The sequence below is a fragment of the Nipponia nippon genome, unplaced genomic scaffold (genome assembly GCF_047370975.1).
Source record: "Nipponia nippon isolate SJK-2023a ecotype South Korea unplaced genomic scaffold, ASM4737097v1 scaffold_5, whole genome shotgun sequence".
In the NCBI taxonomy this organism is placed as follows: Eukaryota; Metazoa; Chordata; class Aves; order Pelecaniformes; family Threskiornithidae; genus Nipponia; species Nipponia nippon.
This window is the reverse complement of record NW_028262369.1, coordinates 92,161,974-92,179,711: the sequence shown is the minus strand read 5'-3', so window position 1 is coordinate 92,179,711 and position 17,738 is coordinate 92,161,974. Positions and strand designations below refer to the sequence as shown.

General features: G+C 42.2%; 2 protein-coding genes across 2 annotated transcripts in view; both read right to left on the bottom strand.

Moving 5' to 3' along the window:
- GPR39 (G protein-coupled receptor 39) overlaps positions 1-3,346 on the bottom strand; it is an 82,772-nt gene extending 79,426 nt beyond the window's left edge. The window contains exon 1 of the mRNA XM_009461764.2: positions 2,314-3,346. Within this exon, the coding sequence (XP_009460039.1) occupies positions 2,314-3,181 (868 nt within the window). The 5' untranslated portion in view covers positions 3,182-3,346. The remainder of the gene's footprint in view (positions 1-2,313) is intronic.
- The window catches only part of SLC35F5 (solute carrier family 35 member F5), a 152,301-nt gene that overhangs the window by 79,032 nt on the left and 55,531 nt on the right, over positions 1-17,738 (bottom strand). The window lies entirely within an intron of this gene.

Below are 17,738 nucleotides of genomic sequence, written 5' to 3'. Positions count from 1 at the left end.
TTTTCTCATCGTCAGGAGATTTATGAATTTAATCTGTGTTTTATAGAACTTATCACTTTTAACAACTAGAAGAAGAAAATGCTAAACTGGTTTTATTGCTGTTAGATGTTCAAAGACATCATGCTATATACTGTCATTTACATTTCACATTAAAAGTGAAATATGTTGGGAATGTGCAAGTATTTGTTTTAATTTGACCCATCTGCTAAATGAAAAACAAAGAGGACTTCTAAATCACTATGTTTAAATTCAGCGATTTGTAAACAATTTATATGTTCATTTCTTCTGGGTTAAAACTGCCCTAAAGCATCTCTCTTATGAAATCTCCAAATTAAATTGCTTTGCATTGTTGTCAGGGATGCAGGCCACAGTTTCTTCCTCCTCAGTTTATTAATTTATTTCTCAGCCCAAGTAAATTAGCAAGACTCTTAATATGAGTCTTGCCACTGAAATAATTTTGGGGAGTTCACAGAAGTATCTACTGGCTCCAGAAAGCTGAGAGCACAGAGAAAGCATCAGATACTGGCAGCAAATTCTCTTAAGATGAAGGATAAGCCAATCACTTTCATTTAGCTTTTTAACACTTCTGCAAGCAGCACTAGGTCTGCCCTATTCCACGCTAGACCATCACCAAGTAAGAACAATAATCAAGGAAGGGAAGAAAAGCTGCAACAATTTACCTTCATCTCTCAACCTAGCTAGAACTTGCTACAGGATCTGAATCTTAGACTGGGCTTTAATGTAGCTGTGGATGATAATTTACAAGGCGAGAGAAATCCACAGACATTTAAGGATCCCACAGTAGCACTTAAAAAGCAGAGCCTTAGCTCTTCTTCTGCTTTGTGTAACATGCTGTATTTAGCATTACCTGCTAAGCCTCTACCCCAGAAATCAGTACTTTTGATGGAGTAAGGATACAGAGAGCCCTTTTAATCACCGAGATATGGGGCCTCTCATCCCAGACTAACAGACACCTTGTGCGAGGAGGTGATCTCTTCATTAGATGCACATCCTGAGCATAAGGAAGAGCTCTGTGCAGCCTGGAGTGTCACATCTCCCATTTGAAGCCTTTGTCACCCTCTCTGCTGGTACAGTGTGCAGCTCCACCCTTTCCCCAAACCTTTGAGTTACATGCCTTGTCTCTATGGCAGGTTTTCGCTATGTTCCCAACTCTAATACAGGTGCAGCAGAAAAGGAGCTGGGTGCACCCTGGGCTCCTTACCCTGCAGCTTCACATCCCAACCATAGACGATGGCAAAAGCAGGTGTAAATGAAGAAGCACAGAACGCTAAAAAAAAACCCCAACCAACTCACTACTGAGAGCTGTAGAAGCGGACAGAACCACGAGTTTCAATTCCCCCTCTGCAATACCAAGCAGAGCACCAAAAAGCAACACAGAATATGAGGTCTACTGTGCATCCATACTCTAGATAGTTCATTTATTATATCCAGTATCATATTAAGCAAGCCAACAAAACAAGAACTAGCAGTAATTCAGCCAGGGTGTGATTAAGGGTGCCTCTAAGAGCATCAACAAACGTGGAGACTACATGGATCACAGCCCAGAAAGATTCCAAGTTGGTGAAATGACAGCTTGATTACTTTTTGTCTGACAAATGTGGCGAGAGAGATCAGAATCAAACATAATTCCAAGGTTATAGGCCTTCAAATAAAACCAGGAAAAAAAATTCAAAGAGGGCAACAGCAATTTGCAAGACCAAATCAACTCTCCGGCCCAGCTTTCTTAATGCTTGAACACAACACATGCACAACTGCCTAGGCTAAATAAGTACCCTCCAGGGAGCATCCTGAATTAACAGGGACATGCCTTCAGAGTAGGACAAGCTTCAGATCTTGCAAGACAGTCTCTCCTCCCCATCAAGAGCCTTACTAAGCGTGCACATATTCATAATTTAATGGGAAAACATGCAACTAGAGCTACTTTATATCCAGGCAACCATTGCCTATTGCTACCCCAAAGGTCAAGCAGCAACACACTGTTACCCATATTGCTGCATGTAGGCATGCAGTATCATCAAACAACATAAATAGCAGGCAGTACGTGGATTTTTCCTCCTTCCCTCCCACCTGTCCTAATGACAAAAAGAGTCAGTCAAAAACATGCAGGGAAATCAGGTTTCTTAAAATATATCATTGCAACCAAAAGTACCCCTCTCTCTCATTTTCCACCAGTTTCAAACCATACATCCCCCATTTGGGGGAACCTGGTGAGATAAAATGGAGGCTTCTGGGTTTCCTTCCCATGTGGAAAGTGGGCAGGGGAGGAGAGGCAGAGTAGGACGGGGCTCTTACCCAGGAAAAAAATGATCTGTCTCCTGGAGTTCTTGGCCTCCGAGCTCTCACTTTTTCTTAGGTACTGCTCCTGGTGTCTTAGTCCACCCTTCACTGCCACAGTTTCTTCCCTGTGGATCATCAGGGTTTTCATCATGCTGCGGCACATGAAGGTGACAGATCCCAGCACTATGATGTACACAGCGAAGGCACTGAAGATGCTGGCCTGAAAGACAGGCCACTTGGAGGAGAGGCTGGTACAGATGGTCATATTGTGCTTCAGCTCAGGGAGGTGGTGCCTGGGCGTAGGCTTGACGCAGGCAGTCGTACCTTGGTAGCCCTCAATGATTTCCAGGGGATATTCTGTGCCCATGGCAAAGAGCAGGGGCAGAGCAACTATGACAGATGTTCCCCAGACAAAGGCAATGAGCAGCTTCACCTTGCGGGGTCCAGATACTGCCTTGAACTTGAAGGGGTGGCAGATAGCCACGTACCTCTCAAAGCTGAGGGTGGCCACATGCAGCACTGTGGCATAACTGCAGGCTTCAAAGAGGAAGTAGTAGAGCTTGCAAGCCATGTTGCCGTTGGGGGTGGAAAAGGGGCTCCAGATGGCACTGAAGAACTCCATGGGCATGCCCAGCAGGATGACCAGCAGGTCAGAGCAGGCCAGGCTCACCATGTGGTCCGTGACCTCCTTCTGCAGGTAGCCTTTCTTCTGCAGGATCCTGGTGGTCTTGATGGTGATGCTGTTGCCCAAGATGCCCGCAACGAAGATGCAGACATACACTGAGGCCAAAGTGATCTTGATCCAAAGAGACACCTCAAACTCAGGAATGTGGCTGTGGTCAATGAGATGAGTGCAGTCCGAAAGGAATATCTGTCCTGCCATGAGCGGCCCCGGGCAGGAGGGGGAGGGAGGAAGAGCCTTCCTGCCCTCTCTGACGTTCAAATTCACAGCAAATAGATCCTTTCTCGCTTTGCCCCTCTGACTGAGACGCACAGGTTAGAACAGTCAGGTACAATAAACACGTCTCAACTAGCCACACCTGTGGGTTTTGTTAACAACAGCCACTGGGTTAAGAAGCCGAGCGGGAAAGTGTTTCAGCTCCTACCTATCTTTATGGCAAACACCTCTTGCTCCTTTTGGATTTTCTGCCTCTTTTCTCTATTGAGTGAAGCTGCCGTTCTCCAGCCCTTTGCAGTGTGAACTGCTCTCCTTCCAACGCTTGTCTCTTCCTCTGCAAGCAAAGGCAGCTGTTGGTCTTGGCCCCAGCAGGAGGAAGTCAGAGTTTCTATGTGCTTATAGCTGCTGTTAACCATTAACTTACGTCTTGGCTATCCCTAGTCACTGGCAGCAAAGCAGGTTTAGGAAAAAAAAAAAAAAAAAGGAAAACCACCCACGTCTGACATTCACTTGCTGTAATAGGAGCTCCTTCTCTGGGACAAAAAGAGGTGTTTCTCCTAAAGCTGTTAGGTTGGTGGGGTCAGGCTGAATGTGTGAACAGGTGCTGAAGAGGAAGTATCTGCTCATGAGTTTAACATTAACTGGGCTTTAGACTTTACTTGGATATGCACTAATGCCAACATGCTTTGCTACTTTACATCTCCTTTAATGAGGACCTCAGCATCTGCTGCAGCAGTGTTTGTTACACAGCTTGGGCAGCCACAGGCTGATTTACATCAACAGGAGGTTCTGGTTTTCAGTTGCTGCTGATGAACTGGTAGCTTCTTAAAATAACGGTTTAGACTGTAAAGAGTCTTCTCAGAAGTTATGAAATTGCCTCCCTTTAAATCTCCATCTTCTCATGTTAGATAAGAAAAATAATGAAGTTAGTAATCCTGATCATGCCCATGCTTTCAAATAATCTGGAGTAGCAGGGGCTGAAAATGTGCTTCCCCCCTCCTGTGTCTCACCCCAGGGGGAATGAATTTAATGCACTCTTTAGTTTTAGTTTCAAACCATAGCACTGAAGGCTCCCAAGGTAACCCCTAGAAACATTTAATTAGAGGGTGTGTGTATGAATTAGGAAACCTTTAAATTACAATGCAAAATGGCAGAAGAGCTTTCGCAGCTATAATCAGGAGAGAGGCCCAGTACAGTGATCTGCTCCAATATCAAATCTAAGAACAGTGGGTTCACAAAGTGATTTTTATTAACTAGATAAGCTCATGTGACACTTTCTGTTCATGATAAAAGAGAAACATTAGGAAGCTGTTATTAAGCAGTCTCCTCACATTCAGTGGTTATCACTGTACCTCAGCAGCCCAAGTATATAACGAACAAAAGATGCCCAAAACAGGATAATCAGCACCTGTTTCTAAGCATTATTTATGCATTCCTGTTTCAGAAAAATCACTTCAAACCTTGCACAACTTCAAGCCCTGTACTCCCAGTCATCTTTCCTTATGTTTGATAATTCACATTTGTTCTGCTCAGACAAGCTTTCTATTATTACCCAATTTCTTTCACTTAATTTTACTTTATAAAAGTGTGAACAAAGATTACATATGCATGACTGAATTGTGGAAATGAAGCTAATTAAAATTTGCTGCTTACCATCAAAAGGGAAAAAGGGAGAGAGAGAGCAAAAGAGAGAGAAGGCCCAATAGGATTAGATCTCCCCCTTTTTTCCACACCAATTATAAAATGCAGAACACAATTTTGCAGTTTTCAATATTATCTTTAGAACATACACAAAGTTTATTAACTTTCTAATAAAGAGCTGGTGCCACAAAGGGGATAGGAAGGAAAGAGACAATTGTGGATACTCATAGGCTGAGACCATAAAAAAAAAATCTTACATAGGTTACTGGACTAGATAAATCAGCACTGAGTATTCCAGAGATAGGTATAAAATCCGTATCATGGATGATTATAAAAAAAAATCTCTTCCTGGAGGGAGACATTTCTCCCCAACTAAATGTGCTTAATGCCTCTTTGTGGCATGGAGTTTGAGAGCTCGTAGTCTTTACCCTGGTGGATATGATACCAGTTTATAAACTTATGATTTGTGCAATGGTCTAATTATAGGGATTTTGTTAAGTTTTCCTCGATATCTTGTAGCAGTGAGTACCACAAGTTAATTTTTGTGTTGTTGCCTTTCCCTTAGCAGTTTTGAAAGTGAATGTGGCCTGTGTGGCTGTACCTGGGAGAACGCTCCAGGGAGTCCCTCCTGACCCAATTTGTTGCAACTGCACACCATGACTTCAGCCCCCAGCACCGAAGAGGAGTCAAGATCATTAAGGACAGACATCACCGTATTTCTTTCTAAAATCAGCACACATGGGTGCTGCACGCTGCAGCCAATCACTTGTCAGCCCCGTGGTGAGAAAACAGAGCATCCTGAAGATGCAGATTACATGGGCGCAGGGTGGCAGCTGGCTCTGTGTGCCACCCGCTTGGCCACAGTCATGCTCACCTGAACGCTTGCGGCAATGCAGTTGTTGGTAAGAGATGACAAGTGGTGGGAGTCAGAGAAACATTGAGATGGAGCACGGGTTGTTATTGCTGTAGTATATGAGGTGATTTTTCACTTTCAGAGATAATAAAACTGCTGTGATCATCCACCCCAGTTTGTTATCCAACAGTCTGCAAGGTTTCCTGAAGGGCTGGTTTTTTTTCCTTGCTTGGTCCTTGGATAACACCCTGGTGCAGGCCTTTTAGGGCAGAAGAAAGCAGAGCTTTATCGCCCATCCTTTAGGCCATTGCGCAAAGCTCAGCTTCTGCAGCTTGTCTAGTGCATCATCTAGCACCCTGCCTTGCCCATGGACCACTGGCCAGGAGGCAGGAAGGGGCTACAAGGCACTCAGTCCTTGGCCAACTGCCATCTCATTAAAAGCCAAGTCCCTCAAACTCCTGATGAGGCTGAGCCCCTGAAAGTGGCAGTTAGCACAAGTTGTAGCTGGCATGAATCTAGGAAGAACAAACTCATTTGACAGGTGCTGTTGCATTTTAGGTAGATGGATTGTAGATTAACCTTTTCCAGCGTGCAGGGCTATCGTATTGCTACTGCCTTACAAATGCACATTCTTCCCCAGCTGCGTAGTGCCAGCACGTGGATTGGCTCGGGGTGCCAAATCTGCAGAATCACGCTATGGTTATTTCTCAATTACCATATAGCATGGGAGCCAGGGTGCTCTGATTGGCAGACAGGCATTGCCACACTTGCGTTATCTCTGCAGAATTATTTCTCGATAGCCGTGTTGTGAATATGCAAATCCACCCTAATTGGCTACGCTAATCACACTGCTCTGACTGGTTTCTGTTCTCAAACTGTTCAATCTACTTGACAGGAACAAAGAAAATACCTCGGTTTCTTACTTCCTTCAGCTGAAAAACTCTAAAACTTAAATGAAAAAGGAGAGCTATCTCAAAAGCAAAGAAAATGAGGCTGTGAAAAGGATTAACTTTTTTTTCAGATAAAAACACATTGACTTTTTTTCTTGCCAATCTTTACCATTCTCCATCTCGACAAACCTCTTGTCCCTAGAATAGCTGTGATACCTTTGTCTTGCCAGTATTTGTTTAGAGAAGGCGAATCCTGGGCTTGTTCAATTCTCTTTGAAACACAAGGTAAACAAAATGAGATTGCTCTTCTGCAAAAGGCAGCTACTCTGATCCGCACAGGCAAAGTGCTGTGGGAATAAAAGAAACAACACAGACAAAAGTGAAGCGTCCAAATGATTTTAAATGTTTTAAGAAATCAATTTGTGTGAGACGGTTCATGTTGGCTTTTAAAATTATTTTTCATTAAATATTTAAATAATTAAAGACTGCATTCAGATAATTTAAGGTTTCTTTCTGTTTTCTGAAATCTAACAAGCTGCTTCTTTACTGTTAAGATCCCTTTGTATTCTCCTGGTGAGTTATTCTTGAATTATATTTTTCTTCTTTGGAAGATTATGATGATAATTAATAATATAAATAAGTGCAAGTCATTTGTGAAATTTATTTCTTCTTAATTTCCCTACGAGTTTGGTTTTGAGCAACACAGTCTAGCAACCACCATGCTGTTAACTGCTTGGCTCCTTTTCTGCTGGCACCACGAGAGACTGGGTTATGCAATCTGGGCAAAGGATGTGCTGTGTAACCTGCATATCCATAATGAAATCTAATGTCATTAGATTACCTCTAGAAAGGTGACATATGGAAAGCTGCCATCTTTTATTTAACGATGTGCAGTGTTACCTGCTGTAGTGCTATACTCTTAGAATATCATATTGTGTTTGCTTATCTGGAGGATAGAGAAGGGGGTTTCAAATGTGCTGCCAGGATACACAGTAAAAAGCGATCCCTGCTCCAAATCACTCTGTCTAAATAAATAGATCAAAGCACTTGACTACTTCCAGTGTATTTTACAAATTGGCAAGCAACATGAGAAGAAGCTGTGGACAGTGAGACTAAATGACTTATCCAAGATATAGAAAATCTGTGCAACACCTGAGCCTCCTCACCGATACACTGGATTTCAGCGAGCTTCCTCACATGACCTGCAGCATACAGACTACAGAGCAAGAAATGCATTTACACAGCTCTTTGCTAGTTGCTCTGGTGGTTTTAACTGATGTTAATTCATAATAATTAAAACACATTTACAGCACCAAAACACATAATTATTGTACTTAGTCATATCTGGAATTGTTGAACAATACACCACCTGCTTTCTGATCACCTTGGTAAATTAAAGACATTAAAGCTGTTCAAAGCCGTCGCTCAATTACAGCGTTGTCTGAAGTAAACCAAATGCACTAGGAGGTCTGTGGAGTGCTGTGATTAGGTGGGAGTGTGCTCTGCCTGGCAAGAAAGTGAAAGGGTTAATTTTCCACTCTTGGAATAAGGAAAGAGATGCACTTCTCTCTGTCCCTTGACACTGCAGTAGCTGTTAGGAGGCCAAAAAAAGGCCGGCAGCTGTGGCCCCAAACGGAGAGAAGCTGATTAGACAGACTGAGAAAAGCAAGTAAAGCAAGTCTCCTCCTGAAATGAGATGGTCCTTTTTGCATCCTTTGGGAATAAGGCACCAAAGGAAATGAGTGAGTTTGTTTATATCCCAGGCTTGACAAAGGAGCTGTAACTTAAAAATGAAATGAATACATATGCTAAGCCCAGGTCTCAATAATCATGAGTCGACTGTATTGAACGCATTTCCTGAAAAGATCCATTCAGACTCCCCTTTATCTGAAGCACGGTGGCTCCAAAGCGCAACATCTGGTTCAAGAAATCACCGCTGTGAGCCTTGGGGCACAATCCCCAGCTCACTGAATCAAATGTCATTTTTCTCTGTGTAACTTCTGAACTGCCTTGTCCAAATAGATGTTAAAATGGCTTCAAAATATAATTCAAAGCTCCTGTTTAAGAGCATACTTAGTTCATTAAGCCAGCTTTTTACGCTGTCAAGTAAAACCCTTATATGCTCTGTACTTTTCCAACCTATCTTTTAACAGAGGTTCATCCTTTTGGATGTTGTTATGCTGTTGCCCTAGAAAAAACTTGAGATTTCTTTCTCTGAATGTAGCTAGTTGCTTAAATTTACAAGAGAGACAGAACTTCTGCAAAAATGCATCTTCTCACAGTCTGAATTCTCTGTAATTTTTGTTATGGATCTGCAAGGTCAATGATCTATGGAAACGGTTGTCACATGCAGGTACCAAAACACTGCAATTCAGAGTACATGCTCTTCTCTGCTAACAAACCAACTAGCAATCTTCTAAAAAAATGTTGATGGTTCATTCTTGGTCTCCTGAAAAATCTCTTTATAGCAATATTAAGCTTTACTCTTGCAAGGAGAAGCAAAAAATAATCTTGCTTCCTTCTTGTGCTTGCCATCTCATCACCATCAGGACTTACACTCATGTGCCCAGCTGAGCTATTACAGAATCATTTTGCCTCTCTTCAAAGCTCAGCTGATGGGGTTTAGCCTGAAGCAAGCTAATGACAGCTTTTTGACCTGCTTCTAAGGAGTCCTAGCAGAATGTCACCATGGCAAGGGCACTTCTATCACCCTGTTCTTTCTCATTTACAATACATACATGATGCCAAGGCTCAAAATATCCAACTTCTCACTTATGAACTTGTATTTAACCATTATATAGTTCCTTGCAGGATCTTCAACAAATTAAATTTTAAATAGCTTGTAAAAAAAGGCAGTGTTTCACCTGTTGCTGCAATGGTGCAGCTACCTCTGGGTAGAGCAGGACAATTTACATAGTAATTTACATAGTAATTTATGAGTATAGGGGATGCCACATCTGGGTTTCTAAGTAAAACATGTAAAATCTGTCAGAGCTGAAATTTGGCCAGAATGTAGGCCTTTGGTTCTTGTTCTCAGGGAAACCACTAGGTGAATTTCAGGAGTTTTGGCTCCAGGATATGCTATCACCGCAGGCTCTGTGAAACACTGAACCCTCAGTCACTGGCCAGCTGACCAACCAGACTCCAATTACTGACCCGAGTTGTTCTCATTCCTGCTGTCCTCATGCTGGTGCATATCACCAGGGCTTCTTGGGGCAGGTCTTCTGCGCTGCTGCATGCTGGGCTGTTCCTCCACCCCCACACACTGTAGCTGGGGAAATCTGAGAAAGCTTTGGAGGACAGCCTGTGCTTGAACGATTTAGGTTGCAGCCTCGCTCCAGGCCAGCAGCCCGCCATCCTGAGCCTGCAGCAGCACACTGGGTGTGATCCAAAGTCCCATGCACACCAGTCAGAGCAAAAGCATTGCCGTGCAGGCGACTGGGGAAGCGAGCCCGGAGAGCCTTGAATCACAGCCTGAGGACAGGGGAGATGGTGGGGAGATCTGGAGCAGCCCTGGCTGGGGAGTGACAAGCAGTAAAGGCTCAGCAAGGCTCAATGCCTCACGTCAGGGCCCTGTGGGCACAGTGAAACTGCTCCCCACCAGTCCCCAGCAGCTCTGTCTGTCTCCTGCCCTGCACTTACGCTGGGCAATGAATTAATTCTGCGGCAGTGGCATACTTCCCCACCAGCTCGGTATTGACTCACGGGAGGACTGCATTTTTTCTTCACTGCATTTTAGCTGTCATTGAAATGCAGAGGCAAATATTAACAGTGTAACGGGACTATTTGGCAATTTAGTACTATATTGGTAAATGTAAGTCAAGCAAAGAAAATACAAAACAAACAAATGTGAAAGTGAGCGGATCTAAATTTAGAGCACGCACTTTACCTAGGAGTTAACGTCTGTGTTGCTTGAAGTGCTTATTTCTGATGTCCCTGGACAGTGTGTGTGTGTGTGTTCCTCATTTGCTTTGGGCATGCAGTTAGGCTTACTCTATCTGTGTAACTTCCTTAACTTCTGAAATTCTTCTACTAAATGTTGACGTAGGAAGTGGCTGGTCACTGTCCTACAGATCCAGATCCTGAAACTGAACATGGAAATAAATAGGAAATGGGATCCCAAACTGTTTTTTCAATGGTGTTTTCACCTGTGTTTATGTGGTACCATATTCTGTCCAGGTGGTTGTTAAAGTACAAACAGGACTACCTATCAGTACATATATATGACCAATAAATTGTTGTGACTTCCCATACCAGGTAAGTAGAGCTCTTCTGTTTTGGAAAAATACAGAAACTCCTTTGTCTGGAACAAACCAACTGCTATTATATAATTTTTGAAGCACAAATTATATAAAGTTCATGTGAAAATATTTTAGTTATCACTTTTTTCTCTTTGCTCTCTGAATCTCTAATTCTCTCCCCCTCATTCCCTCCCCTCTTGACAATAGTTTCTGTCTTTGTTCCTTGGCATACTACTCCTACTAAGAAAATATGTGCTTTAAACAGCTGTAAATGCCAACCTGCTGCCACAAGGCCCGCTCTGACATCTGACACTGTCACTCCAGGACTGCCTGATGTCAGGGAAGATCTTCCTCAGTGGAACCAAGACCTGATTGATGCCATCCTAAAGAAGATGTGTAAAATATGCCTGCAGCCCTAGGAGTAACTGTTTCTCTCTGTTGGCAAAAAGGGCTCCTAGCACAAATAACAGCTGTAATATCTACACTGTAGAGACAGCATGTAAAGGGAAGTGAGACAAATCCAATCTTTGTATATATATCAGCTGATATATCCCACATGTTTTGTGAATGTTACTTTGATTGCCCAACTGTTGGGTGACTTTTCTTTGTTATTGTAGCTTCCAGTCTTAACTTCTGCTTGACTTAAGAGCTATCAGGAAGAATCATTGCACGCAGAGAAGAGCTAGCAATACAGACTGCTCAGGAGTCATTAGTTTTACAGGACATCCATTCAAATAGATAAAAGACTTGGCTCTAGGCCAAAGGAAATAATTCTTCCAGGATGGACTTTGCCTGGTTTGCTCCTAAATAAACATTTGATAAGGACTAGAAGTTATCTGGAGACACTAGCCTAGAAAGATAGTCTCTCCAGATACTATCTCCAGATACTACCCGGAAAGCAGGAACTGGAATTTGTAAAAATACAAAGTTTTAACTCAGATTTCTGTAACACCCAGAGGAAGAAAATTGCGTCTAGGAAGAAAGAAGCCTGCAACTGCAAAACGTCAATCGAAATCCTAAAAGGGTGCTAAGGGAGGAAGGTCTCCTAGGAAGTGTTTTGTGTGTAGGTGGCTGCAAGTTTTACAGTCAGTCTTGGGTTTTGTCTACATGTAAGTTAAGTTTAAAAACACATTTGCAAAATCTGTGTGAGACTTGCACACAGGTCTCCAAATGAATGATTGACTGGGGGACGTTGCAGCTACAGTGAAGCTCTGGAGGCTGTGCAGGACTTACTTAAACCGCACTCCAATTTTCAGCACCTGTCTCCAAAAGAAATCCTGGGTAGAGGATCTGTACCCAAGACTAGCTTAGAGAGACAGAGCCAAAGAGCACTTTTTCACACAGAAACCCTGAAGTGGGTAGGATAGTGCAGTTTCATTAACATCCTCCTCTCCTACGTGAGATATATGTACATAGAATTTGGTACAGGAAAGAAAATAAGAAGTCAGCAAATCAAGAGACAGGCTTGAGGCTCGGTGGATGCCAGAGAATAATTGTTATCTTCCAGTTTAGACGATGCTCAACAGACTTGCAGTAAGAGATTCCTACAGACTGGGGTTTTTCTCCTGTTTTGGGCTCTGCCTGGCATATGTGTCCTGAAATGGCAAAGTTTCATATTACCAACACGGAGGTCAAGCCTGACTGCAGGGGTTGTAGGAAGCCCCAGACTGGAGGTTGCTGCTCTGGAAGTTATGTAGTGCTGCAGTAAAAATAAATTTCAGTATTGAATGTAAGTACTTCATGTCTTTAACACCACTATGGGATGAATCCAGTGAGAAGGAGCTGAGGAAGCCATAAATGTGGTCAAAACAGCCATTTCCTTTTGTTAAGTGAAAATACAAGCTCTTTTATTTGCTCACTTTGCTGTTATTGACGGAGATAATTTGCCTCCCACACTGAAACATTTTGGAATATAGTATCACGCCTGTACCCTTTCTGTGACTGTGCTGTGTAAAGCACCATTGTTTCATTCCCACTTTGACTGCAGCATCGCTCATGGAGACTGCTGTTTCCAAGGCATTGCATCTCTTACTTTTAAGCTGTGAGAAATGGCAGATCCAGGATGTGTCCCTGAGAAATGCTCCTCTCCACAATGCCTACCAGAAACGTGGGAAGCAACTCCCATGTGCAGAGGGATTTCTCTCTCTCCCTGAGCAGGTGGCCATAAAGCTGTTCCCCCTTTCTCCTGGATGTGTTACGGGGTGGGCGGAGGGGTCAGCTCTGTTTTTAACTGCTGAGAGGAAGTGAGGGAAAAAAGCCCTGCCTCTGGAGTGCCATACTGACATGGCTGTATTATTTTTCACGGTGGATCTGGCTCAGTTAGTGCAAACTTGAGGGTTTCTGTTAAGAACACTCCTGTCCAATACATCCATGAGCTGGCCAGGAGCGACAACTCCATCTGATACCAGTTCGCACAGCTGAAGGCACTACTGTCTTTGCAAGGCCTTCTGTCTGAGGAAGGCTGCACCTGTGCCACAGCAAAGAGGTGGCCATTGCACAAGATGGCAATGTTTATGTCAGTAGAGAGGTTCTCAAAAATACAGATGGATAATTTCCAAATATTCTAACCTTCTAAATTCTTTTCAAGTATTCTAACCTTTGGGAAACAAGTTATTATGGATTTCTACAAATATCAGAGCTCTAGCAAGTCATTGCTCTTTTTTTTCAGTCATAAGCTTTTTGAGACCATTTATGTCTCTACTATGTTACAAATTGCTTAATAATTGTTTTTGACAGGTTAAACTGCTAGTGAGTATAAAAGAAAATAATCCCAAGATAGTGAGCTGAACACTTCAGTGATTCTCTAGCGCATTACAGTACTGGAAAGCCTTATGGAACACAGAAGACGGGAATCCCATAGACCAAGCTTAGATATAACACAGGTTAAAAATGAAAATTACTCCCTAACCCTATAGCACCCATAGGAAACCAAAACTCTCCCACAGAATTTTAAATTTGCAACATTAAAAAATAACTCCATTAGAATGCCATGATCTGTGTTAGTAGTCTATGGAAACACTGTAATTCCTTTTTATCTCCTATGAGATCCTTCCCATAAGGATTTCTCTAAATTATACCTCCTGTCCTTCAGTGTTGTGGATTAATAATGCTTCACTAATGAGGATTAAATAGCTCAAGAATTTTGTGATGTGTGCAAACAGGAACACTGTAAGGCAGGATTTGTATTCAGAACCAAGAACTTTGTTCAATTTTCAAAAACCTGGAATTATGCTGCAGTACTTCTCTAGGCAAAATTTAACTGTCTTCAATGAAAGCTCTGCTTTTTCATTTGTAGGTTCATTACATTTAAGATCAGAAGTGAACAGTCTCATTGCATCCCATGACAATCACCCAGTCCCCCTGTGGTGAGTACATTAGCTTCTGTTTGGCTAAAGTATCTATACCGTTCTTAACCTGAAGACCTCAAGAGATGAAGACACCAACGTTTCTTTTTGTAGTTCCTTATAAGTACAGTTTCTCGTTTGTACTTGTTTGATTTTTGCCTCCAGACACTAGTTCTTGTTGTGACTCTAATTTAAGTTAAACAGCCCTTGAAAAAGTACTTATAGTCTATTCCAGTCACCTATGTATTGTCACCTATGTGTGGTCTTTCTGATTATTTCTTCTGTATATCAAGGTGCTACCTCTGGCCCTCTAGTCATATTTGTTTGTTTTCTACATGGAATCCAACTTTTTACATCTTTTAAGTCAGGGTTTCACATCAAAAAGCATTGTTGCATTTAGTCTCACCTGGGAGATACCTTATTCCTGTCAGCTGTTCCTCAGTTTCTGCTTCTTTCTTCCTCCTCCTCCTTTCTGCTACGGTATCACATTGACAAGTTGCATTGAATTGCACTTGATCTCCTAAAACATCTTTAAAGTTGCTGTTTTCCAGGAAACTCTCTCTTCTGCAGACGTGTCCTTTATAGCTTGTCTTTTTGCATTGGTTGCCTTTTGTGCGTGGGCTCAGATTATCAAATAACCTATACAGCAAACTGGGATACCCTACCCTCATCCTGCACCATTGCCCTGGGCTTTAATTCATGTATTTGCAGCTGGATCATTGATGAAAATGTCCAGTAGTTTCAGATGTTGTTTGAAATACATCCAAGTTTTTCTGATTCCCACAGGGGATGCCTGGCTCCAACCCTTGATTAGTCCTAGCTGCTCAGTCTATCTGCCACATTTTGTTTAAGGTTCCCCGAACCAACCTCCCTAGAGCACTTTAAGAGTTCTGTAATAATTGCCAATGATATCTCATTTTTGAGATCTATCCATTAGCTCATTTGTAATGCATGTTTCACTGATGCTGTAGAATGCAAAATTTTTCATCAGAATATAAGGAAAATATTATCAAAATCTATACAACCATTATCAACACATTTATAATCAAAATCAGGTTTGCTGTGTAAGCTATATTTTTCAGAAAAACTGTGCTGATTACCATTTATTATATTTCTGTCCTTTGAATCTCTATCATTTAAATCCCATATTAACTTTTCCATTATTTTGCCCAGGACTGACATAAGGGTGAGAGTATAGTTTCTTACTCATGTGAAGTTCTTTAAGTCTTTGGAGTATGTTATTACATTACCTATTTTACCCCACATTTCATGATTTAAAAAAAGCATCACAAGGCCAGAGATGCCCTTTTAAAAATCCTCTTTTCAGTTTTGTGGAACGTAAGACAAGTCTGCTGATTTAAACGTTTTAGTCATCCTTCTGTGATACCAACCAAGAAACTTCCTTGAACATTTCTGAGTCATTACAAACAATTTTGCTGTCTTCACCTGGAAACAGCCTAACACTTGAGTGGGGGCTGAAGGATTTGGCTGTGATTTGACTGGAATATTCCATTGCATCACATGGCCTTTTTTAATTTCTAAGCTCTTCTTTTCTCTGTCTGCGTAGTAAAGGGCTGGATAATACAATCCTACCGCAATCAACTGCAATAATTCTTTGACAGGTTTGGGTCCAACCCCAACTGAATTATGAATGAAAAGAGCTGTTGAAATGAGCTTTTCCAGCTCCCCCACATCTCCTTACTATTCCTGAACTAATAGTAGGAAGCCAGTATCTGGAAGAGATGAATCACTTCCATTTGCAATTTTAGCAAATTGATGTATTAGCTTTGATGTAGGCTTTTGGGGACTTTTGAGAGGTGCGTATCTGTGGTTTTTTACTGGGTTTTGGTAGGAATGCAGACAGAGAAATGCGGGCCGTGGATGCCAAATTTCTACTTTATGTTACAAAACTACCCCTAGTTTGACACATAGAAATAAACATATACTGAGGTACTAATGGGTAACCTGTTACCAAAGAACTGCAGTGACTCTGTGGGGAAGGAATCTTCTCTGTGTTGTCATATTTTAGGCTGATTATAAGGACAGTGGTGTGCTTTTGCAGCAATAAAGGATTGACACTTTTGGATTCTGCTGAAATAAACCTGCAGTCTCTATGCTATTATTTCAGAGCAGTTCATCAGAAGGACAGACGTAGCAAAACACCCGATAAATATGTTATCAGTTGCACCTTATCTGAATAGCTAACATAAGCACGCTGCTAGGAAAAGTCTGGCTGCTTTTAATGGTACACAGGCTGTGTTTTCTGTACCAGTTTTGATCCTGAAATACTCGGAGTGGACTGGAATGCCCAAAGGATGGCATGTAAGTGTCTCTCACTTATGATAAAGAAGTTGTCAGTGTAAATTCTGAAGCAAAAATTGCAAAGCTGGATTTCATGTTCAACAGTGGATTTCCAAACAACATACTTTGTACCATGGTCATGTTTCAGTGCTGAGCTGTATCACTTATCCTACAGATGTCATTGCACACTCTCAGATTACTGTGAACTTCAGACATTGATATAAACATTTTATTAAGTTGTTCTAATACATTGCTGCCATGACAAAGCTCTGGAAATAGAATTGATTTGGCTTGAATGTTTGAGTAAGATATTTCACAGTGACCTCAGAAGTATCTCCACAGTAAAAATATTGCGAAAAAGAAAACTTTCAAAACCCAGACTTTAAAGGGAAAGGAAAGATGTTGTTGCGTGGAGAGCTTAAACTCAAAGCTGGTCAAGTAAGACCTGAAATTCGTTGCCACACTGGGACTCTCAGGGAACCGTATGAAACAAGATACTGGTCTCAGGGCAGCTCCCTGCCAACAGGGCTGCACCACAGCTCCTGCCCTGTTGCTAAACATCAGAGAGGCAAGAATTAGAAGCAATCACTCCAAGGCAGGCAAACTGCCCCTTGGACTCACGGTGGCAAGATGCAGACCAAAAGCTGCTCTTGTGCAAGATTCACTGCAAAGCCAGCTAGGGCAGGAGGAGTCTTCAAGCAATCCTATTGCACGGGCTTCTTGCTGTTAAGGCTATCTCTGTGCTGTCACAACTTTAACTGCTGTGAAAGTTGATTCTGTCTTTGGCCACACCAACAACTTTTGAGATTCATAAAGATCCTTTCCCTCAGGCTCCAATCCCAGCTTGGCCTCTCCTGCCCCTACCCACAGCCAGGACTGGGGGGCTTTAGGTACACAGGATTACAACTAAAATCAACTGCTTCCTCTCACTGATGCCAGTTAGCATAGAGCAGTAATAAGGACATGTATAACTGACTTGTAATGGATTAGATCCTTAGAATAAGGTAGCTACCTAAATGGTAACTGAGCCATAGCCTTGTAGGTGGCTGAAAAGCTGGCAGATCCTCAGTGAAGCTCTTTCTGGGGCACTCTGCATTTCTTTCAGCTCCACGAGTGAATCTGGATAATCCACAGCACTGGGTTGGTCGTGTTAATGCCAACAATTTTAATTACCCTTACCTTTTTTATCCCTCTCTTCCATACTGTGGAAAACCTAGCCAACTCGGCAGAGAAGCAAAAGCAGACTGGGAGCAGCACCCACCTGGTGTTCCA